Source organism: Brachyhypopomus gauderio, unplaced genomic scaffold (assembly GCF_052324685.1).
Source record: "Brachyhypopomus gauderio isolate BG-103 unplaced genomic scaffold, BGAUD_0.2 sc85, whole genome shotgun sequence".
NCBI lineage: Eukaryota > Metazoa > Chordata > Actinopteri > Gymnotiformes > Hypopomidae > Brachyhypopomus > Brachyhypopomus gauderio.
The window spans coordinates 1009717-1036164 of record NW_027506906.1 but is presented as its reverse complement, the minus strand read 5'-3'; the positions used below and the strand labels follow the sequence as shown (position 1 = coordinate 1036164).

The 26448-nt window shown below is 46.1% G+C and overlaps 1 protein-coding gene across 5 annotated transcripts in view; it reads right to left on the bottom strand.

Moving 5' to 3' along the window:
• The window catches only part of furinb (furin (paired basic amino acid cleaving enzyme) b), a 77419-nt gene that overhangs the window by 30927 nt on the left and 20044 nt on the right, over nt 1-26448 (bottom strand). For all 5 annotated transcript variants that reach the window (XM_076991745.1, XM_076991746.1, XM_076991743.1 and 2 more), the window contains 2 exons: nt 8439-8537; nt 4569-4664 (listed from right to left, as the gene is read on the bottom strand). In XM_076991745.1, coding sequence (XP_076847860.1) covers nt 4569-4664; nt 8439-8537 — 195 coding nt within the window. The remainder of the gene's footprint in view (nt 1-4568; nt 4665-8438; nt 8538-26448) is intronic.

The window sequence follows — 26448 nt, the reverse complement described above, 5'->3', positions numbered from 1 at the left end:
TTTCCTCCACCAAAGGGAGCATTTTATGTTTTTAAAGCAGTTTAAGTCCCAAACTTAAGTATACACAGACACAAGCATGTTTATACATTTACATTTACATTTAAATTTACGGCATTTAGCAGACGCTCTTATCCAGAGCGACTTACAAAGTGCTTTGCTTCTGATCACAGAATACATCCTAGGTAATAGTACGGATAGGCCAGAATTCAAGACACCATTGAGTCAGACTAATACTAAACTACAGGAGTCAGTATCATTACCTAGTGTTTTGCAAGTTAGATGTTTGCCAAGAAGCACAAATAACCATAGACATCCTGGGCCAGCCACCTCCTGCCAAACCGGATGCCTACACCATGATGGATATTATTACATCTTTTTCCTTTTCTTTCTCTTCTTTCTGTATAAATTGTTGTTGTTGTTATGGTGACCGGTGTCGGCCAGAGGAGGATGGGTTCCCCCCCTGAGTCTTGGTTCCTCTCAAGGTTTCTTCCTCATGCAAAAAAACTAGGGAGTTTTTCCTTGCCACTGTCGCCTTTGGCTTGCTCACTGGGGGCTAGGACCCGGCACTTGTAAAGCTGCTTTGTGACAACAACTGTTGTAAAAAGCACTATATAAATAAAATTTGATTGATTGATTGATAGACATACAATTTACGAACAACGGCAAGTGGTATCAGCTGAGTTAGTGCTCTGGTAAGAACTCAACAAATAGGTGAGTCTTCAGTGTACGCTTTAAGATAGCAATAGACTCTGCAGTCCTAGCAGCTAATGGAAGATCATTCCACCATCTTGGAGCCAGGACAGAGAATAGTCTGGAGCTTTGTCTTCCATGAGACTTTAGGCATGGAGTTTCAAGTCGAGCCAAGCTTGAGGTTCTGAGTGTTTGCTGTACGGATCGGCTTTTTACCATGGACATCATGTAGGGAGGGGCCAGTCCATTTTTGGCTTTGTAAGTAAGCATCAAGGTTTTTTATCTGATGCGTGCTGCTACTGGAAGCCAGTGAAGAGAGCGTAGCAGAGGAGTCACATGTGAGAACTTGGGTAGATTGAAGACCAGTCGTGCTGCAGCATTCTGAATTAGTTGTAGAGGTCTGATGACCCGTAGAGGAAGACCTGCAAGTAGGGAATTGCAGTAGTCCAGCTTAGAGATTACTAGAGACTGCACAAGCACTTGAGTAGCTTCCTGTGAAAGGAAGGGTCGTATTCTCCGTATGTTGCAGAGGAGAAATCTGCAGGATCTGGTCAGTTTTGAAACATGTGTTGAGAAGGACAACTTGTTGTCCAACGTTACACCCAGGCTTCGAGCAGTTTCTGATGGTGTTAACAAGGTGTTCTCAAAGGAAACTGTGAGGTCATTGTGTGGGTTTGGGGTTCCTGGAATGTACAGAAACTCAGTTTTGCTAGGGTTGAGCTTCAAGTGATGAGCAGTCATCCATGAAGCAATATCTGCTAAGCATGCAGAGATACACCTAGAAACCTGGGTGTCAGAATGAGGGAAGGAAAGAATTAACTGGTGTCATCAGCAAAGCAATGATAAGAGAAACCATGAGACAAAATGTCACCAAGGGAACGAGTATATAAAGAGAAGAGAAGAGGGCCTAGGACCGAGCCTTGGGGGACTCCAGTGGAAAGTTTACATGGATTGGATGTAGATCCTCTCCATGTTACCTGATAGGAACGGTCTTCAAGATATGACTGGAACCATTTACAAGCAGAGCCAGTCACACCGAGGCTAGAAAGAACAGAGAGGAGGATGTTGTGGTTGACCATGTCAAAGGCTGCAGAAAGATCTAGAAGAATTAAAACTGATGATAGCTTGTTAGCCTTGGCAGCAAAGAGCTTCTCGGTCACTGCTTTGAGGGCTGTTTCTGTTGAGTGTGCCCGTTTGAAGCCAGACTGATTAAGATCATGGAGTTGGTTCTGAGTGAGGAAGAGAGATAATTGGTCATAGACTGCTCGTTCCAGAGTTTTTGATAGAAAAGAAAGTAGTGATACCAGTCTGTAGTTGTTCATGTCAGAGGTGTCAAGTGTTGCTTTTTTTAGGATTGGTACCACCCTTGCCATCTTGTGCACGGTAGGTACATGACCCGAAACTAAGGAGTTGTTGATGATTGCCGAGATGAACGGAAGGAGTTCTCTTGACATATTCTGGAAAAGAGTGGAAGGAATTGGATACAGTGGGCATGTAGTAGGATTGCTAGAAGTCAGAAGTTGATGTATCTTGTCTGAGGAGAGAGGGGAGAAAGAAGCCAAGGAGTTGAGTGTTGGGTTAGAGGTACTAGTAGGAAGGTTGGGAGCTGGGGAGAAGGACTGACGGACTGCTGACAAAATCCTCAGGAGTGGGAGAGGATGGAGGAGGGGGTGAGGAGAGAAGAAAAAATGCTGAATAGCTTGCGTGGATTGGATGCAGATATCGCTTGTTATATAATTAATCTCACACACACACACACACACACACACACACACACACACACACACACACACACACACACACACACACACACACACACACACACACACACACACACAGGAAACCCACAAAGCCATGTTTCAGTGGGAAAGTTAACCAAGTTGCACCTTGCGAGTTGTCTAAGTGAGTAAAGGTCTCCTGATGATTGTAACAGACATTTACACTCACACACCCACATCAGCGTTTCTAGTGGAGGGAAGCCCCCAGGTGCTCATGCCAATAAGAGACTCACAGGCACTATACACATCATATTTACACACACACACACACACACACACACACACACACACACACACACACACACACACACACACACACACACACACACACGCGCGTGCGCGCGCGTGCACACACTCATACGCAAATATTGCAAATACACAGAAAACCTGCTTTGACAGCATCTTTGCATCTTGTCTTCTTTCTTAATCCTTCTCTTCATCATCCATTTCTATTTTTCTTTCTCTCTTTCTCTCATGCACAACAATCTTTGCTTTAATAGCTCTGTTCACCCCACTCTTAATGCAAACATTATAAGATTTCTCAGCTTTTTAAGCTGTTTGTATCTACAATAGCAGGACAGCTACTGGCAAGACAGCTACTAACAAGTCAGCTACTGGCAGGATTACAGATAAATGCTTCCCTTTCAAATCACCACAAAACATCAAGCTGTCAGAAATTAAATGGGCGTCTACCATCCCTGGGATTAAATAACCTACAGAAGCACTGAGTGGACTATTATTACACTGCATCTGCACTCCTGGTGCGTGGCCTTCAAAACGGGCGTGGCATATGTTCTTGAACGCAGATGGCTCGTCAGCTGGCCTCACAGGGCTGGGGAGTGTCATGAATTAGGCGTCTCGTGCTAAGTGGGAGAGATGGCTTTTGGTATGGCACTTACTGCTGATTTCAGTCTGGGATCTGTGGGAGTCATGATGGTGTGTGTGGTGGTGTGTGTGGTGGTGTGTGTGGTGGTGTGTGTGATGGTGTGTGTGGTGGTGTGTGTGGTGGTGTGTGTGATGGTGTGTGTGATGGGTGTGTGTGGTGGTGTGTGTGGTGGTGTGTGTGATGGTGTGTGTGGTGGTGTGTGTGGTGGTGTGTGTGGTGGTGTGTGATGGTGTGTGGTGGTGTGTGGTGGTGTGTGTGATGGTGTGTGTGGTGGTGTGTGTGATGGTGTGTGTGGTCCTAACACACTGTGGTGTCCTAACACAGGGTGGTGTCCTAACACAGGGTGGTGTCCTAACACAGGGTGGCGTCCTAACACAGGGTGGTCTCCTAACACAGAGTGGCATCCTAACACAGGGTGGTGTCCTAACACACTGTGGTGTCCTAGCCCAGAGTGGTCCTAACACACTGTGGTATCCTATCACAGGGTGGTCTCCTAACACAGAGTGGCGTCCTAACACAGGGTGGTCTCCTAACACAGAGTGGCGTCCTAACACAGGGTGGTCTCCTAACACAGGGTGGTGTCCTAACACAGAGTGGCGTCCTAACACAGGGTGGTGTCCTAACACACTGTGGTGTCCTAACACAGAGTGGTGTCCTAACACAGAGTGGTGTCCTAGCCCAGAGTGGTCCTAACACGGTGGGGCGTTGGTTGTAGTACAGTAGTCTTGCCTTTCCTTCATTCTTTCTTAATTGCTTCCTGTCTACTTCAATGAACTGAGACAGATTACTTCAATGCTTAATATCTTCCCGTAGCAAATTATTTAAAAAATACAACCTTAGGGTTAATGGATTATTCTCTCTCTCTCTCTCGCTCTGTCTGTCTTGCTCACTTATTCTTTATCTCCACATCTATCTGTCTCTCTGAAACGAGGTGAGCATGACTACGTTATCCCAATCATGCTGTGATTGAAGGACCTCATTTAGATGGAGAAAATATTGTTGCTGACTGCAGATGGTTGTGCCCCATTGCACCATGGGCAAATTCTATTAAGATGCACAGTATCTGCTGCAAGTTTAAACTGCAAATGCAACCCCCCCTCAGAAAGAAAGAAAAAAAAGCTATCAGCAGACTCGTTTATTTCTGTGACAGCAGTTTAACTGAAGGGTCTAATAACTGCTGATGGACAGAGATGGATAGAGCTTTGCCCACTTACCAGGTACCACTGCTGGGGGAACTTCGGATCTGTGGGTTCACTGTAAATATCTCTCTTCCTCCGGCGCTTGGCAACCTGCTGTTCTGCCCAAACCACCTAAAAAAAAAGATCAAAGACCTATGAATGCACACACACACACACACACACACACACACACACACACACACACACACACACACACACACACACACACACACACACACACACACACACACACACACACACACACAAACACCCACACATTCCTGCATCTTCACTTCTGTCATGCAATTCCCACCCAGAACAAACGGCCTCTTTCTGTAGAAAAGTTCAAATTCATCTGACACACTAGATTTAATGTGCAGTGTGTGTGTGTGTGTATGTGTGTGTGTGTGTGTGTGTGTTAGTATGACCGGTTCCCCTGCTCCAGGAACCTTTGGCTGAGCAGAGCAAGGCGGGCAGCATGAATGCCATTAGCGGGTGCCAGAGAGACACAGGGAGCAGAGGGACCACCAGACAGGGTCCAACACACCAACACACCATCACACCATCACACCAACGCACCATCACACCAACGCACCATCACACCAACACACCAACACACCATCACACCATCGCACCAACGCACCATCACACCAACGCACCATCACACCAACACACCATCACACCATCGCACCAACGCACCATCACACCAACGCACCATCACACCAACACACCATCACACCATCACACCATCACACCATCGCACCAACGCACCATCACACCAACGCACCATCACACCAACACACCATCACACCATCACACCATCGCACCAACGCACCATCACACCAACGCACCATCACACCAACGCACCATCACACCAACACACCAACACACCAACACACCGTCACACCATCGCACCATCACACCATCACACCATCGCACCATCACACCAACGCACCATCACACCAACACACCGTCACACCATCACACCATCGCACCATCGCACCATCACACCATCACACCATCGCACCAACACACCGTCACACCATCGCACCAACGCACCGTCACACCATCGCACCAACGCACCGTCACACCATCACACCATCGCACCGTCACACCATCGCACCGTCACACCAACGCACCGTCACACCGTCACACCAACGCACCATCACACCATCACACTATCGCACCGTCGCACCAACGCACCATCACACCGTCACACCGTCACACCAACGCACCATCACACCAACGCACCGTCACATCAACGCACCGTCACACCGTCACACCATCGCACCATCGCACCATCACACCAACGCACCATCACACCAACACACCATCACACCAACACACCATCACACCGTCACACCAACGCACCGTCACACCAAAGCACCAACACACCATCACACCAACGCATCATCGCACCAACGCATCATCGCACCAACACACCGTCGCACCAACACACCATTGCACCATCACACCAACGCAACATCACACCAACGCAACATCACACCAACACACCATCACACCAACACACCAACGCAACATCACACCAACGCAACATCACACCAACACACCATCACACCAACACACCAACACACCATCACACCAACACACCGTCGCACCAACGCATCATCGCACCAACGCATCATCGCACCAACACACCGTCGCACCAACACACCATTGCACCATCACACCATCACAACATCACACCAACACACCATCACACCAACACACCAACACACCATCACACCAACACACCAACACACCGTCACACCAACACACCGTCACACCAACACACCGTCACACCAACACACCATCACACCAACACACCGTCACACCAACACACCGTCACAACAACACACCATCACACCAACACACCAACACACCATCACACCAACACACCATCACACCGTCACATCAACACACCAACACATCAACACACCATCACACCGTCAGGGTCCATCACACCAATACACCGTCACACCATCACACCAACACACCGTCAGGGTCCAACACACCATCCGCAAAACGGCCCCGCAGCACGAGGGTGACAGCACAAACAATTTTCTAATCCAGCTGCTCTTAAATCTAAGATTCTGTCCACAGACACCTAAGAGACGTGGAGTGTGTGTATCGTCCCCCCCCCCCCCCGCTATCGGCTTCCTTTCAACCACATGTTTATCTCTCCCTCTTTATCTCCTCCGTGGTATAAGGCTCTGTCTCATTCCACCTTTTGTGCGTCTCCTTCTTTCTCACTCTCATTTTCTCACTCCCCCCTCTTGCTTTCTCTTATTCCTTATCCTGATTCACATCGACATATCTCCGTTTTCTTCTTAAGAAAACATCTTATATTTTCATTAAGCTTGATCTGAAATGGCTGGACCAGCCCCATGTTTACACAGCCACACACGCGGCACAGGCATAATTACACGGTCCGTAATGTTGACTCCGAGGTTGTAATCTATTAGGGGGGGGAGAGGCTGGCTAACCACCTCCAGGTACACGGTCACACATCTATTGCTGACAGAATCTCACTCCCCGCGAGGACCAATTTGAGGGTACATGATGGTGCACGCATACATGAATGTGGGTCTGTGGTGTTTAATTGGGGGGGGGGGGGGGGGGGGGGGGGGGGGTCCATGAGTGTGTAGTGTAAGCAAAGGGAAATGATGATGAATGATGAAGAGGAGTTAAGCCCACAGCTCTATTGAGGCTACTGGGAGAGTGATTACTCCACAATCACCCAGTGAGGCACGCAGGCTAATAACGACCATTCTTTCCAAGGGCTGTATCACTGTTTTTTATGATAGAGGCAATTTGTCATTTTCTGTTCGGTACATTTGCACAGCACATTAGGTAGAGGCCTGCAGAATGTGGTGAGGGTATCAGGATGAACATGAGTGGCAGTGTGGGGCTAGCAGAAGAGAGTAATCTCTACAGAAGACATGATGTTAGTGTGAATCATGTTATTGAGCATCAGAACATTAGAAGAACAGAACTTACATAGACACACACGCACAAATACACATGCACTTTCTTTCTCATTGTCATACCATGACCTCATTTGAAGCTTTATGTTTAATTACAATATGCTTGCTGGGCATTTCTTGGAATGTCCCGCAAAGAGACACTCACTTACACAAACACATGAACAAAATGTTACATATCTGCATTAAAAGACCTTGTCCCAAGGCGTATACAAGCTGACTTCAGAATCTAGTTCATTAGTTGAGCTCTGCTGATTTTAGAACAAATATATATTTTTTGTTTGTGTGTGTGTGTGTGTGTGTGTGTGTGTGTGAGGCTGTGCGGTTGAACTTTAGAACATTACAGTGAACCTGTCCGAATGAGACTGTCCATGTTGGAGAATGTATGGGTCCACCATCTTTTTCCACCCTAGCTCGCCGTTACCAAATGTCCCCCCAAAACAGCCGTAGGCCTGGAGGCGTGAGAACAGGGCTGAGTGTGGTGAGCGTGGTGTGGGAGGGTGGGAGTGTGGCGATAGGGCCGGAGCTTCAGGTGTCTGGAGATTACCAGCCAGCGGCAAAAGTCCCAGAGGAGAAAGCTGATAAGACCATCGCCTCCTGGAGATCTCTGGTCACCACTGGCCTGCAGGCCAAACATGCAGGCATCCTCCAGCCTGCAGGGGCTGATAGCTTATCAGCAGAGCCAGGGTCATGCTCCCTAGCATAGAGCTCCCTCTCTCACGCACGCACGCACGCACGCTCGCACGCACACACGCTCTTTAGTCCTGCAGGACTGTGGAGCCTCCCTTGCTCTGTATTCTGAATGTGCCCCCCCCCCCCCCCCCTTGCTCTCTGGCTGCGTCACAGCTCGGCAGCTACTCTGTGCCCCCCCGGGGACCTGAGTAGGAGTGTGTGTGTGTGTGTGTGTGTGTGCGCTCCATACCTGCGGTTCCCTGTGCAGGCGGACGTGAACGCTGCGGTGGCCAGACAGGGACCTCTTCACCACGCTCCTGTGCTGAAAGTGATAATAGTCCCCAAACACCTGGAAGCGAGCACACAGGACTCTGTTAGAGCTGCAACCACAGAACCTCCTTCCTACTGGGAGAAGGTCAGACAATCCACCACGCTGAAGTAGAAAAGACTCATTAGCTACAACAGGAGTTAGGTCATCTCTCTCTTTCACACACACACACACACACACACACACACACACACACACACACACACACACACACACACACACACACACACACATACACACACACACACACACACACACACACACACACACACACACACACACACACACACACACACACACACACACACATACACACACACACACACACACACACACACACACACACACACACACACACACACACGCACACAAGATTAATCAGCTACAACAGGAGTTAGGTCATCTCTCTCTTTCTCTCTCTCTCTCTCACACACACACACACACACACACACACACACACACGAGATTAATCAGCTACAACAGGAGTTAGGTCATCTCTCTCTCTCTCTCTCTCTCTCTTTCACACACACACTCACACACACACACACACACGAGATTAATCAGCTACAACAGGAGTTAGGTCCTCTCTCTCTCTCTCTCTCTCTCTCTCTCTCTCTTTCACACACACACTCACACACACACACACACACACACACACACACACGAGATGCATAATCTACAACAGGAGTTATGTCATCTCTCTCTCTCTCTCTCTCTCTCTCTCTCTCTCTCACACACACACACACACACACACACACACACACACACACACACACTCACACACACACCCATATTACACATAGCCCCACTGTCATAAAGATTCTCTGAGGGGTATAAGAAGCATGCAGCTGCAAGTAATGAAGCAGCTAATTCACTTTACGCTCACTGTAGTGTACTGTACACATGCTTTCCATGTAAACACACACACACACACGCACACACACATACACACACACACACACACACACACATTGCCCCTGAGACTCCAAAGAAACTTTGTGAGAAATTACCAACAAGCTGGAAAACAAATGAAAGCAGAAAAAGGACAAGCAAGAGAGAGAGAGAGAGATAGACAGACATAAAGAGAGAATGTGAGAGTGAGGATGAGTGTGAGAAACATAGACAGAGAGACAGATATATAGGTAGACTGGAAAAAGGTGAGACAGAAAGTGAGAGAGAAGGAGTGAGTGAGTAAGAAAGAAAGCAATGCTTCCGTCGGGACTGAGCAGAAAGGAGAAAACAGGTGAGTTAAGGTGAACTTCACGTTCAGTTCCGCAGCTCTCCACCCACAGGTGAGCAGGTGGAGCAGCCCAGCCCCGTCACCCACCCGAGGGGGAGATGTGTGCATGTGTGGCCAACACCCCCAGACGCTGGCGGCTCTCGGCAGGGTTCTGCACTCTGACTTCACGTGCTAGCAGCTCTGTGCGTCGCACTGCCATGTTAGCCTCGGATAGCTCAGCCTTCCAGCACTGCAGCAGCAGGCCGATGTTGGGCGTGCGTACGGGGGGACGTGTCTGTGCACTGCATGTTTTACCTCCGTATGGAGTGATCAGACAGCGTGGGTGCTGGGTAGGTGCGTTTGGGAGAACTGACACAACCTTATCTCAGTCATTACTCATCATGTCTGTGTTCAGGAGTCATGTGTTAAGCACAAGCACACTGACCTTCTTACTTCCCTTTGCACACGCACACGCACACGCACACGCACACCTCAGTCGGGCCGGTCTGATTCACACACACACCTACACACACATGCACATCTCTCAAACCTTATTATAGAGCAGATATCCAACGATGATTATAAAGAACACACACAGAGGCCCCATGCTTGAGCGCACAGTGGGAGGAGCCCACCTCTTTCTCTACACCTCCATCTCTTTCTCTCTCTACACCTCCGTCTCCTTTTTCATTCGTCTTTCCCTTCTTCATGGGTGTACCTTCCTCCTTCTGTCTGACTCTGAATGGGAGTGTAGCCGGTGTGACTGCGAGGCACATATCAATGATGGGGCAGTTACTCCTGGACCTCTCCTGCATGCTGCCCCCCACCCTTTCATCCTGTGCTCCTTAACCGGGCTTGGGCTGTCATCTCAGGCTTAACCCACAGCCCCACAACACCCCCCCCCCACATAGCCATCCGCCGGCCGCAGCTTGTCTGATCACAGAGAGAGAGAGAGAGAGAGAGAGAGAGAGAGAGAGAGAGAGAGAGAGAGAGAGAGAGAGAGAGAGAGAGAGAGAGAGAGAGAGAGAGAGTGACGTAGACCCGGGGGGAAGGGGGTTTGTGAAGGTGGTTTTCAAGTCAAGCGTGTCTATTTTTTATTTTATTTCACTTCCCACCATGACACCAGTTCAGGGAAACTAGCTCTATGTGTAGATGGCATGTGGGAGTCCAGAGCAGGGGATGACCTCTGGGGATGACCTCTGAGCTGACCTCTGCGCTGACCTTGGGGATGACCTCTGGGGATGACCTCTGAGCTGACCTTGGGGATGACCTCTGTGCTGACCTTGGGGATGACCTCTGCGCTGATTCATTAGCACTGGTCCCCAGAGGCTGGAATTGATCCACAGCATGCATAGCACTGCACTGTTCCCACAGGAGATGAGTCACCCAGGAAACCACTTTTTAATGATCTGTCTTTTATCCTCTCTCTCTCTCTCTCTCTTTCTCTCTCTCTCTCTCTCTCTCTCTCTCTCTCTCTCTCTCTATCTATCTATCTATCTATCTATCTATCTATCTATCTATCTATCTATCTATCTATCTATCTATCTATCTATCTATCTATCTATCTATCTATCTATCTATCTATCTATCTATCTCACTAGGCCCCGCCATCCTACACTTACTTTTAATGATAATAAGTGAGTGTGATGGGGTGTGTGTGTCTGTGTGTGTGTCTGTAGAAATGTGGCCATGTGACTAGGTGAAGTCTAGGAACAGACACGGAGACATACAAACAAGAAGGAAGTGAGGCATTGAATGAAAATTAGATGAGATAGAGAGAAACAGATTGGTTCATTGTCAGGGAGCAGAACACAACACCATTAGGGGTCTGCAGTCTGAATGTGCATTTCATAGACTTTAAGATAAACTCTGAGATTGGAAAGACTTCACAGCTCTTTCGCATTGTTGAGCTAGGCCGCACAGAGATAAACACAAAGAAGCAGTTTTTCCCCACCAATTCCCCATTATCAGACTCTCCATTATCAGACTCCCGCCAGAGAAAGAACCAACAGAACCTGGATGTTTCTGTTTGGTCGCTCAGAGTGCTGCTGGGTGATATTTCATCTTCCAAAAAGCATTTTGCCAGGATTGCAGACTCGAGTAGAAGAAAATAGATCTCGAAAATGTGGAATACAGGTTATAAACTATATGGTTCTTGAGTGCTTGTCTGTGTGTGTGTGTGTGTGTGTGTGTGTGTGTGTGGGGGGGGGGGTATCAGAAAACCCTGACATACTCCTGTGTAACAGATGAAAGCTGAAGATGTTATTTTTACAGGAGGCTGTATTCTATATTCTGTATTCTGTATTCTTAGTACGGAAGCTGTGAAAGTCAAAATTAAATGCCAACTCCAACTGCCAGTGCGTAGCCTGCCGTTATTTCACCCTGACACAGGAATCCTATGCACAGCTGGTTGTAAAATATGGCATTTGGAAAAGCCCTAAACCCATCCAGCTCTTTAAGTGCACAGATGACTAATTTCTGAAAGCGTGTATGTGTGTGTTCACAAGTGTTTGTGTATGCATCAGGGGTGGAAATTACAGGTGGGACTAGGAGGCCTGACCCCCCTATTCCTGGGGAAAAGTTGCCCCCCCCCCCCTCAATAATTTGCAAACGATCATTTTAAATAACAGAACTGTGCCTGGTGCAGATGGGTAGAAGGGGGTTTTATTCTCACAGAGGCGTGTGGGCTGAACGGCACACGCAGCAGTGCTGGCCGTGACCCTCGAGGCGCTGAGACACAGCCCTAGACCGTCTCAGATCATCGAGACACTGAGACACAGCCCTAGACCGTCTCAGACCCTTGAGACGTTGAGACACAGCCCTAGATCGTCTCAGACCCTTGAGACGTTGAGACACAGCCCTAGATCGTCTCAGACCCTCGAGACGTTGAGACACAGCCCTAGACCGTCTCAGACCCTCGAGACGCTGAGACACAGCCCTAGACCGTCTCAGACCCTCGAGACGTTGAGACACAGCCCTAGACCGTCTCAGACCCTCGAGACGCTGAGACACAGCCCTAGATCGTCTCAGACCCTCGAGACACTGAGACACAGCGCTAGACCGTCTCAGACCCGGCAGCCAGGAACAATGTACCAGACCGCCGTTCCTGTGGACGTACGTAGCAGAGGAACTGAAAGGGACATGAGGAACAGGTGCAGGAGATCAATCATAAGGCCATTGGGTAGCGGCAGCGTGCGGAGTGGATGTGTGTGTGTGTGTGTGTGTGTGTGTGTGTGTGTGTGTGTGGTATGTCCCTCAGTCACCCAGGCACCCAGCCTGGCACACCGTGACAAGAATAATATGGGTTGAATGAACTTGTGTTAATTATGGAGGTAAAACAATTCATTTTGAAGTTGTGAAAGGTCAAATTCTGCTCTTCATGTGCCTCAGAGTAGTTTGGTCCACTGCACACAATCTCCCGAACGCTCGCTACGAATGTCTGGAACGTGGAGGCAACTTTCCAGTTAGTAGCTCCATTGCAAAGGTTCCCTAAAAGCAAAGGTCATGGCAGACATGTTGCTTTACCTCTACCACTCAACACAATAAAACACATCCACAATTGTAGTCAGACTGCATTCTGGTTGCTGCATCTCTTTGCCGCTAATTATTATTTCAAAACATAAAAAAAGCAGGTAGAACCCTGAAGTTATTTATATATCAATTATCGCGTGTATATAGCAGTAATCGGGCTTCCTCCGCACGCGTTTAATTCAAATGTTCTTTTGGCAACATCTTTGTTGTCCCCTTCAGGAATTTCTCTTGAGAAATTTTTCATTGTCCCCCCAAGCAGTGAAATGAAATGTCTGCTGTTGGACGGCATGTGTGTCTGTTGTTCTTTACACTCCCTGCTTAAGTAACTGCTTGGAAAATGGATTTGGCTCTATTATGGATTTCAAAGCCTTGAGTAGCAGTACGCTGCTCAAGTTAGATGTGGTCGATGTATATTGAGCTTTTGACACTCTTGCACATCTTCATAATTCAATATTTTGTCTTATGTAACAATGCATCAATGCAAAATAGTCTGTTTGGCGCACAGATGAACAGCAGCAGACAGACTGCACAAGCTGAATCAGTATAGCAGTTCAAAGGGTCTGAATGCGCTTTGGTGCCAGGAAGTGTCAACCTTGAAGCCATTGAAAGCCCAGAGCTGCAATGACAGCATATGCCTTTAGAGCACAAGAGTCCTTGGACACTAACTGTGTCATATTTGTGTCTAGTCTGAGACACTGGTAGTCTGTGGCACCATACGTCTGTGGCACCGTTAGCCCGTGGCACCGTTAGCCCGTTGCACTGTTAGCTCGTGGCACCGTTAGCCCGTGGCAGCACTATAGGCTGCATGGACTGCACTCGTGGAGGCCCCCGTAGCTCATGCAGACCTGCGGCCCACCAAGACGAGCCCCACTTCCTCACCGGGGCATGTGGAGAGTAGAAATGAACCTTTTCTCTTTATACTGCAGAAAACCTGCTTTCTTTCTGAAAATGACCACGCCCGTATAAAAGAACCAAGCAGGACCAAACATGTTAATATGCACCTGCTGATAATGAGTAAGTTTTTCTGCGTATATAAACTTTTGTGCATGTGAGCATTTCTCTGCCTGTTTCTCTCACACACATTCAAGAGACGGGAATATAAACTGTTCTAACTAAATCCCGAAGACTGCCGTGTATGTGCATCTTCAGTCGTAACTCTCCTGGTGGGCTCCAGAATATGTTAACCAAATTAGTAAACATTACATATTGCCCCTGCTCCACTGGTGCAGAGAATATTAATCCTTTGAAAGTGTCATTTTTCTCCTCTTAAAGAGCCTCTCTCCATCTGGCCTCCATCATCACTTCACAAAGGCATGCACTCAGTTCTGACACCAGAAATGATGTAGCTTACAGTGTCAGGACCTCACACACTCAAAACACACACACACACACACACACACACACACACACACACACACACACACACACACACACACACACACACACACACACACACACACACACCCTACTTCCTCCTTTCTCGTTAATGCAGCATACATAAACAACTCAGTCAATTACCCACCCACATTATTAATGCTAATACTTTATCTCTTAGATTTGGTGGGTCACCTTGTTATTTTTAGCAAGCTGATATTAACCTCCCAAAGATCTTACCGATCACCCCAGTCATTAATGCTGCTTTCATTATTTAAAAATAAGAAATAATGATGTTTCTTTGGCTTTTGTTTGCTGGAGCATATTCATTCATTTACTGAATATTCACAATTCCCTGGTGGCTTCACAATTCCCTGTGCTTTCTGAAAAAACCCTGACATTTCCATGACGGATCCTTGGGAAAATATGATGAAGGTCCTTTTTTGATTTGGCTAGGCTTTTGCTTTGATAGTGTTTAATGTTTCATACAAGGCAGGAAGTGGGGCTGTATGCTATGGTATGGAGATAAGTAATGCTGGGGCAAGTTAGCCCCGTGGCTTTGGTAGAAATGTCTTTCGAGCTTCAAGCTAAATGTCATTGACACTGCACTTTATAAATGAATCTCTGAAACATTGCCAAGCGTAAGCGCACGGTGAGCGTGGCTACGTGACTCAGGCCTCGTTCCTCCTGGGCATATTTCCTTCTGCATTAATATTGCTCAGCTGAATGGATACAATTTAACAGAAGGACCGCCGAGCCACCCTCAAGGTCTTCTTCTGTCTCGGACACAACTTTCTCTGATTCTTCCCCTTATACATGCTCACACACACACATACACACACACACACACACACACACACACACACACACACACACACACACACACACACACACACACACACACACACACACACACACACACACACACACACACACACACATACACACACAAAACAGTCTCTTAAGACATTAATGACTGTATAATGTAATGGTATAAGATGCCTTTATTTCAATCTCCTGTTTCTATTCTTTCTCTGAAGCAGAGAGCTTGAATCTACATCTCTGCTGCATCCAAAAGGCAAACTAATCACCCCCTAATGTAGTCTGGAAGAGAGCACACATGCTCAAACACAGAGGCTCTGGACAATTAATTTAACTCATGGCTGTTCTCAGATCAGAGCAACAGTGCACAGCGGTAGCGTAAATCAATCACAATCACATGGATGTGTAGAGTCAATTGCCTTCCATTCAATGGATAGTCTGATTACTACATACCAGACCACTGCAGCAACTATAGTACCTCAGGCTATGACTTTAGAATGCATCAGCATAAGAAACTGTACCCTCTCAGCTAGCCATTATATTCCCCAATATGTGAGGTGTATTTTAAAAAGAATATTTTTGCATTCAGATGTTCATGGATCAAGAGTACATATTGGCTAACCTGAAAAAAGGGAACTTAAACTGTCCACAATGTGGAGCTTGTCTAAAGGTTTTACAAAGTAACTGAACAAACTAAGCTGGGTGAATGAGCAAACTAGCTGCATTTAGTCAGTTACATATCTACATTTCATATATCACGTTAGTGATTTTCTTCCATTTCTATGGTTTAATTTGTTTATCAATATTAAATATATTTAAAAGCGTATCATGAAAATGACCAAATTCATCACTGCAATCTAGTAAAAGCGGTTTCATAATTTACCCCATACACACCCTGGCTGCAAAGAACCACAACGTCCAACATGCACAACAACATGATGTAAGATTGCTCACAAGCTGTGTCTACATAAACCATGTTCAACGAGCTGTAAGATCCACACTGGAAGCATACAAGTGGCAGGCTAGGTTAGGTATATTCTTAATCTCGTCATCCAGATTACAATGGTGTGACGCTTGGCTCATGAATGACTGGATTATAAAATGATTTGTACATCACACTTCATACACAAATGTCTTTCAAACTGTTTTACATAAAGAATATAAGCATGAGCCATAAATAAATAAAGGCACAAATGAAAAACATATCAAAGAAAAAATATAAAAGGAAAAAAATAATTTAAAAGAAAGTCACAGTGGAAGCTCATGCTGACAGATCAATGCTTCAGTTATTATCAGTGGCAGAGATCCCTGGTCTGAGAAAGGGGCTGTACCTCAGAGGGTCTGTACCCCAGAGGGTCTGTTCCTCAGAGGGTCTGTTCCCCAGAGGGTCTGTTCCCCATAGGGGCTATTCCCCAGAGGGGCTGTACCCCAGAGGGGCTGTACCTCAGAGGGGCTGTTCCCCAGAGGGGCTGTACCTCAGAGGGGCTGTACCTCAGAGGGGCTGTTCCCCAGAGGGGCTGTACCTCAGAGGGGCTGTACTCCAGAGGGGCTGTACCTCAGAGGGGCTGTACCCCAGAGGGGCTGTTCCCCAGAGGGGCTGTACCTCAGAGGGGCTGTACCTCAGAGGGTCTGTACCCCAGAGGGTCTGTTCCCCAGAGGGGCTGTACCCCAGAGGGGCTGTTCCCCAGAGGGGCTGTACCTCAGAGGGGCTGTACTCCAGAGGGGCTGTACCTCAGAGGGGCTGTACCCCAGAGGGGCTGTTCCCCAGAGGGGCTGTACCTCAGAGGGGCTGTACCTCAGAGGGGCTGTACCTCAGAGGGTCTGTACCCCAGAGGGGCTGTACCCCAGAGGGGCTGTACCCCAGAAGAGCTGTATCCCAGAGGGGCTGTAAACAGAATGGAGAAAAAATATGCTGCACCAACATGGCCCCAGATGGTTGGCATGTAAAAACACAGGCAAAGAAGAAAGACTGACACAACTGTCAAGCTAACCTCCTGCTGGAAAACAACAGAAGTGCTGACTGCAGATCTCAGTAGTGTCTTTGACTGTGAGGTGTTGAATTTCTCCCTAGAACGACCCATCAACAGTGGAGCAGAAGAGATACCTTAGTCACATTGCCTAAAAATTCATTTTCAAATGGCTGAAAAAGAAAAGTAGTTCAGAAACTATTCGGGTATAGAAGGTTTGGATGTGCAATTATCTCTGTGTATTACCTATCAGCACAGTGTATTCATTTTACACTCGCTTTGAATCATTGATTAGATTGGGAGAATGTCCCAGTACATGACTGGTTTACTGAGTAAACAATCTAAAAAGATCTCATCATATTCCAGCACATCCAGATTAATTCAAACAAAGAGTTTATATACTCAATCATCAGAATCAGATCAAATACATTACTTTGCCTTACAAATGTTATAGAAATGCTTTGTATTATTCAGGCTTCTTGTTTACCCTGATTCTTACAGTTAAATTCTCAAATGATATGCAGCACAGGACAAAAGATTTCATGAAATTGAGGCACTTTACTGAAAAACAAACCAAAGTATTAGTGGCTGAGTTCTAGCACTAGGAAGCTTTTTCCGGCTTTAAAGGAGACACAGTACACACACAGTGAACGGCCACTTTATTAGTGACACCTGGCCTTCCGCAGATAGAGCCTTCCTGTATGGAAATCAGGCACATAACTCCAGATTGCAGCGTGAAATCAAGTGAGCAAGTTTTCCTTGGATCAGTTTCAGTATGAATGCACATTAGAATAAGAAAATCAAATGATCGGAGTGACTTCGAACGAGGCACAGTCATAAGTGCTAGACCAGCTGGGCCCAGTATTTCAAACCCTGCCAACCTTGTGGCGTTGGAGCACCACTGCTATCTAAGGGAAACAGAAAGAAACAGTAATCATAAGAGTGCAAAAACCGGATCACTGAGCAGTGGAAAAACATTGCTTGGTGAGCTGAATCCAGTTTTCTGTTTCACGATGAGAGGGTCAGAATTTGGTGCAAGCAGCATGAATCAATGAGCCCTTCCTGTCAGGTGTCAACAGCTCCGGCTGCTGGATCTGAAGTAATGGTGTGTTGGGAATGTTTTGGACTGCCTACCAACCCACAAACTGTGAAATTAGATGACCCAGGCATTTTTTATTTTTTGTGGGCGGTCTATGACAGAAAACATAGGCTAAGCAAGCTGTTCAGAATATGTCTCCCCTTCAATATCACTAGGGGACTTGATCGACATTTATATCCCTCCCCCATCTGATCTCTCCACCCATGGCTTGAGAACTACCTTAGTGAAGGTATGGCACTTTTTCTCACAAGTCACATAAATTATGCTAAAGCTAATAGCTGAGCACTAAGCACTGTGGGGCAGCACACATCACAATGTCAGACACCAGCTTCAGGAGGCACAGGAGCTGGGAAGATAACCATAATGTTGGGTGACAACATCCCAGGCTAGAGTTGTCAAAAAACCTGCATCTGCGTGCTAAATCATTTTGTGTCTGACTGCTTTTCCAAACTGGGTCTGTACAACACAGGACTGGCAACGAAACTTTTAATGAAAAGGATCAATAAAATCTGTCCATGGCAAAACTGCAAAAGACGGAAATGAAAGTGTTTTAGAAATGATTATGTGATGTGTTTCTGTGTCGTTGGGTTGTTTCGTGTATCTGTGTTGCTGCAAGACCCACAACATCATCAATGCCTTGTTCGTCTGTAAGATAAACATCTTATCAACATGTGTATAACGTGAGAGTATAATGAGAGAATGGGTGAGATGTCTCCAGAGTGTCTCTTGCTGCTGATTATATAGAGATCCTTGTGAGTCACTGAGGCCGTTTCACCCTCGTCCCCTGTCCCTCGTGTAGCTGGTCGCAGTTACAGTTGTGTTCCACCCTGGTAATTAGGGGCTAGTCATGCCAGTATGGGGGGGGGGGGGGGGGGGGGGGGGAATGTGCTTTATGCCCTTCTGTCATTTGGTAATGGGCACAGTGAAGTGAAGACATGTATGTTGTGTGTGTGTGTGTATGTTGTGTGTGTGTGTGTTGTGTGTATTGTTGTGTGTGTGTGTGTGTGTGTATGTTGTGTGTGTATGTTTTGTGTGTGTGTGTGTATGTTTTGTGTGTGTGTGTGTATGTTGTGTGTATGTTGTGTGTGTGTGTGTATGTTGTGTGTGTATGTTGTGTGTGTGTGTGTATGTTGTGTGTGTTGTGTATGTTGTGTGTGTGTGTGTGTATGTTGTGTGTGTATGTTGTGTGTGTAGCTGTTGTGTGTGTGTATGTGTGTGTGTGTGTGTGTGTGTGTCACTGCTGACCTTATAGCAACCTGGTGTGTTGGATGTTGTGTGTGTGTGTGTGTGTGTGTGGTGTGTGCGTGCGTGTGGTTGTGTGTGTGTGTTTTTAAAATCGCTCTGATGCAGCCTGATCATTAGTCTCATCACTATCTTTCTTGCTTCACCAAAGGTTCCTGGTTCTTTGTAAAGGTCTGCATCATGGCTATGGATGTATGAGTACCTCTAATTTTTACTAAGAGAAAACCTTAGTAAAACCTTAGTAAAAGAAAACAGTGGCTCATTGCATAAGGTGAAGGCACTCAAACTGGACGTTCTGAACAGTACGGTGTAGACCTCACTCAAACTGGATGTTCTGTAGAGTACGGTGTAGACCACACTCAAACTGGATGTTCTGAAACTCAACTGGATGTTCTTGAACAGTATGGTGTAGACCACACTCAAACTGGATGTCCTGAACACTCAAACTGGATGTTCTGAACAGTACGGTGTAGACCACACTCAAAGTGGATGTTCTGAACGGTGTAGACAACACTCAAACTGGACGTTCTGAACGGTTGTAGACCACACTCAAACTGGACGTTTTGAACACTCAAACTGGACGTTCTGAACGGTGTAGACCACACTCAAACTGGATGTTCTGAACAGTACGGTGTAGACCACACTCAAATTGGATGTCCTAACACTCAAACTGGATGTTCTGAACAGTATGGTGTAGACCACACTCAAACTGGATGTTCTGAACAGTACGGTGTAGACCACACTCAAAGTGGATGTTCTGAACGGTGTTAGACCACACTCAAAACTGGACGTTCTGAACGGTGTAGACCACACTCAAACTAGGACGTTTTGAACACTCAAAACTGGACGTTCTGAACGGTGTAGACCACACTCAAACTGGACGTTCTGAACATTCAAACTGGATGTTCTGAACAGTACGGTGTAGACCACACTCAAACTGGATGTCCTGAACACTCAAACTGGACGTTCTGAACAGTACGTGTAGACCACACTCAAACTGGATGTCCTGAACACTCACACTGGATGTTCTGAACAGTACGGTGTAGACCACACTCAAAGTGGACGTTTTGAACACTCAAACTGGACGTTCTGAACGGGTGTAGACCACACTCAAACTGGACATTCTGAACAGTACGGTGTTAGACCACACTCAAACTGGATGTCCTGAACACTCAAACTGGACGTTCTGAACAGTACGGTGTAGACCACACTCAACTGGATGTCCTGAACACTCAAACTGGACGTTCTGAACAGTACGGTGTAGACCACACTCAACTGGATGTCTTGAACACTCAAACTGATGTTCTGAACAGTACGGTGTAGACCACACTCAAAGTGGACGTTCTGAACGGTGTAGACCATGCGGTGTAGACCACCAGATGTTGTGGTGCTTGATCCTTGGGGTGTTTTGACCAAAACATGTCACGAGACATTTAATCTAATTCAAATCATGTGTAAAAGTTAAAAGCAGGAACAATGTAGAAATGTACTGAGTGTGACTGATGATGATGTAGGTGCTCTCAAAGGTGAAGGAAACAAAAACAGACAACAACAAAAAACAGATCAGGCAGTAACCTAGGAGACAAGGGTTCATCCTTTCCCCCCCTCCGGCATCCCTACAGTTAGTAACAAGAACACTGCTGCAGGGCTAGTTTACCCAAAACATCATATCATAGACTAGTTTACCCAAAACATCATATCATAGACTAGTTTACCCAAAACATCAGATCATAGACTAGTTTACCCAAAACATATCATAGACTAGGTTATACCCAAAACATCATATTCATTAGACTAGTTTACCCAAAACAGATCATAGACTAGTTGTTACCCAAAACATATCATAGACTAGTTTACCCAAAACACTCATATCATAGACTAGTTTACCTAAAACATCATATCATAGACTAGTTTACCCAAAACATCATATCATAGACTAGTTTACCTTAAAACATCATATCATAGACTAGTTTACCCAAAACATCATATCATAGACTAGTTTACCCCAAAACAACATCATATCATAGACTAGTTTACCCAAACATCATATCATAGACTAGTTTACCCAAAACATCATATCATAGACTACTTTACCCAAAACATCATATCATAGACTAGTTTACCTAAAACATCATATCATAGACTAGTTTACCCCAAAACATCTTATCATAGACTAGTTTACCTAAAACATCATATTCATAGACTAGTTTACCCAAAACATCATATCATAGACTAGTTTACCCAAAACATCAGATCATAGACTAGTTTTACCCAAAACATCATATCATAGACTAGTTTACCTAAAACATCATATCATTGACTAGTTTACCTAAAACATCATATCATAGACTAGTTTACCCAAAACATCATATCATAGACTAGTTTACCCAAAACATCATATCATAGACTAGTTTACCCAAAACATCATATCATAGACTAGTTTACCTAAAACATCATATCATAGACTAGTTTACCCAAAACATCATATCATAGACTAGTTTACCCAAAACATCATATCATAGACTAGTTTACCTAAAACATCATATCAAGACTAGTTTACCCAAAAACACTGCAAGCCTTCTGATTCCAGAGCAGAGAATCATACTCCCACCTCTATATTAAATGCACAGTAAGGAGATGGAAGATGATGCTAAAAGCTCATAAAAGATTCATTGGTGTTCTTTCCTCTTAAGAAGTGCCTTTAGTTTCTTCCTCATGAAGCCCAGATCTCAGGTGGATAACTGTGTCCCCGGAAACCTCAGCTCTGCCCGGGCCACAGTTGGGCCCCTGTGGGAACACAGTTAATAAGGTCTGTTTCACTCCACTTATCCTTGGACACTTTGTTCTGATTCGGTGCTCAGTTAAAGGCGTTGGCACATGAGTGCGGGATGCTATCCTTGGCTACAGCAGGAAGCAGGAGTCGCGTGACGGTGGCCGAGCGGCTGTCCTGCCCAGAGGGGGGGGCCTCGCTTTCATGATTATAATTATGCATGGAAGACTACAAATGCCCTCCCAGTATGTTTTTATTGCCCCTGTTTCTACCCAGAATGTCACTCAGTAGCATATGAAAAGCATCCATGTCCCTTCAAACACCAAAGCTGAGTCATACCAGACCCCAGCAGTGCTGCTGATGAAGATAAGGCCTGTGCCATTTATTGGAAAGAGAAAAATGGATCGTTTTCGTGTCGTCAGAGATGCTTTCAGATCCACTAATGGCCAACATGCAGTTCAGTAGGAAAACACTAGCCAATCATTCTGTGAACCCACAGTATAGGCCAAATAATGCTTCCCCAGACTAATTTTGCACTTAAAAGAATTTGCAACCAGAATCATAGTAATTCAGTTTAGAACACAGGAACAAAGGCTATTTTTACAATTTAACTGGCCAATGGTTCGGTAACCAGAGTCCATGTTGGATATCGGGTATTCTGGGTCATTTGTGTTATCACCTTGCTGCCCATTAGCTCAGCTGGGCGCTCTACAGTCTGAAATAAACAAGGCTGTGTGATAGACTAAAACCGCATGGATCAAGGAGGGGCCAGTTCTGAGGTCTAGGGTACTAATCACCATGTCACCGCACTTTGGTACTGTTTTCCAAAGATGAGTGGAGTATCTAGTGACTACGTTTAAGCTCTGATGAATATCGATCACTGACGAGTTCCTGTTTCGCCTCTATTAAGAGACCACGGTTCTGCTCAGCCTCCTGTATGCCCTGCTATAAAACATTATCAAATCTTTCATGAGCCAAGCCACATAAATTACAGCAGATATCAAAAGTCTATGTATGTGTGTGTGTGTGTGTTTGTATTCATCAGGTGGGTGGTATAAGAGTGAACTTGGGCAACAACCTGTTCTCCAGCTAAAGGCTGAAGGCTGCGTCGTGTAATAAATTTTGCACAAAAAAAAATTAAGCAACAGCTTTCTCAAAAACAACACAATATTTTTTTCAAGGCAGTCTGATGATGAAGATTATAGCAATGGTTCTTACATAAGGTTCCTGTTTCTTTCTATGCTGCACAAGTTTATTGATACTGATTAAGGAGTGGCTCAGAAGGAGCCACTTTAAAGTCCTGCTAATCAGAAGCCATACGACTAACTAAGATATTACTGAAGTACTGTGAACACTGAAGTTCAATCATGTTGCGCACAATTATAAGCGTTCTTTCGCTAATGACTGTAATGGTAGATCCATAATCGCAGCAGCCATTATGCAGGGTTTGTTCATTTGTCCATCCTGGTCTGGTAGTTATGGCAGATCGCATTAGCAATGCCAGACAGTGAAGACGGTAAGGCAGCACAGGACGGCAGAAAGCAGGCACGTTAGGGACAGACATGGACAGAGACCTGCAGCTACATATTCTCACAGAGGAAGTGCTTTGCTATGACACGGGTATTGCCCTGACTATCTCTGTCCCTGAGGAAGGACAGACTCTCTCTTTCTCTCTCTCTCTCTCTCACTCCTTCTCTCCCCCCCCCCCTCTCTCTCTCTCTCTCTCTCTCTCTCTCTCTCCCTGAAGATCGAGCACCAAGAATGAGAAATGCCCACTAGTACACAGCAAAATCACACACACCCTGTACTAACCAGTGTCCAGCATCAACACACACCCCTCACAACTACTGCTCGAAGTCGCCTCTTGGCTGCAGTCACACACTCACCACGATACATGCAGGTACACACACACACACCACACAACACACACCACACACACACACATCACACACACCACACACACACACATACGCACACGCAGTCTGAAACAGCCAATCTCACTGACCATCGGTTTGAAACTTTATGATCTATTTAGCCCCAACCTCTTTTTGCACCTCCTAATGAGCCACTTTTGTCACCTAAGACCAGCTAGCAGCATCATGACCAAATGAGCAAAAGACAATTCCAAGATCTCGTAAATAACGCAGCCTAGCTCCACTCTGGGGAGCCTTAATTTGACATAATCTTACCGGAGTTTAAATCAAAAGGGCTGGAAGATTTTACAGCTACCTAAATTTGAATAATGGAACTTATTGGCTGAGTTCCAGTAGTTATGAGAATCTGGGGAAAAGAACACAGTTCATGTACGATCTTTTATAATGGATATAGTGGCTGTGACCTTTATGATAATTTTTTTTACAGCACTTTATTGCCTTTTGAAAACATGCAGTCCACTCTAGGACAGGAACTACAGGACGTGCAGGTCCAGTAGAAATGCCTGCTGATCTCAGAAATGCTGGATATATATTAATTATAAATATATATATAACAAAGGCAGATGGTGTTCTTCACATAAATAGGTAATGATTAGGTAGAATTGTCAGCTTTGAGTTGTTTGACCCTTTGACCAAAACCCTCAAGCTCACAGAAAAGGTTACATTTTATTATCAAGTTGTGAATTAAAGTAAGCTGAAGGAAAGTAATGTTAAGCTTTAACCTAAGATAAGGAAAAGTTTAAAATAATAATAAAATAAAATTTTTTTCTCACTGTGACAGAAATAATGAAGCAACAGCAGACTGAGAAGTAGAGGTGAAGGGAGAGAGAGAGAGACAGAGAGAGAGAGACAGAGTGAGAGAGAGACAGACAGAGAGACAGAGAGAGAGACAGAGAGAGAGAGAGAGCTAGAGAACAGGCTGTGTGTCATGAGAGTGCTGGCATATGCAGCCTGTCCTCGCTGGAGCACAAAGAGCAGTCATTACCTGAGCGTCTGCCTGCAGCTACTCACCAAAGCCCAGAGAGGCAGCCTATAATCTAGATCTGCTCACTGTGCACTGTTATGCCAGGACATTTGCTCAGTGCGTGAGCGCGCACAGACGTCCGTACTCGCAGCCTAAATGCCAAACGTGGCTTAAACAAGCAGGAGAACCGAGGGAAGGCAAGCGAGAGCGTGGAAGGGGTGTGGTCCCGTTAGCGCCTCGGAGACAGAGACGCGAGTCTGGTGACGAGGCGGTGTGCTCGCTGACCTTGGCACTGTGGGTGCACGCTTTCCTGAGAAGGACAAAATACAGCCCTCACCCACGAGCTGTCTGCGCTGCGAGAGGGCGGAATGTGGTGAACAGTGTCACTCTTCGGTTGCAAATGCCCCAAATCCCGCATGGTGAGACTCGTGGATTGAGAGTGAACAACGGAGACACAGCATGATGCCCCAGGCCCGGAGTCATGCTGGAGACTCCCGAGCGCTGAGTAATACTCTTTGGGGAAAGTGCCTTCGCGAGGATGATGAATATTCTGCATTCAATGTGACAGCATGCACAGACACTCACAGACACACACACACACACACACACACACACACACAGACACAGACACACGCGCACACACACAGACACACGCGCACACACACACACACACATGCGCACACACACACACCACACACGCGCACACACACAGACACACGCGCACACACACACACACACATGCGCACACACACACACATGCAGCTCCATCAGCGAGCTCTTTGGGACCCACATTGAATGGCGAGTGAGAGAGAGGGAAGAGAGGGACATTATGGAGGGGCAGCATTGTCCCGTAAACAGACGACACAGAACACCTGTCTTCTTCTTCTTCTGGGAAGGGAACAAAAACAAAATGCCAAATGGGTGAACTTCAGTTCAAGGCTCCATAAAGTAGCAGCTAACCTCTTATACATATTACACATCATTTGTGTTATTTATTGCACGCAAGCCCC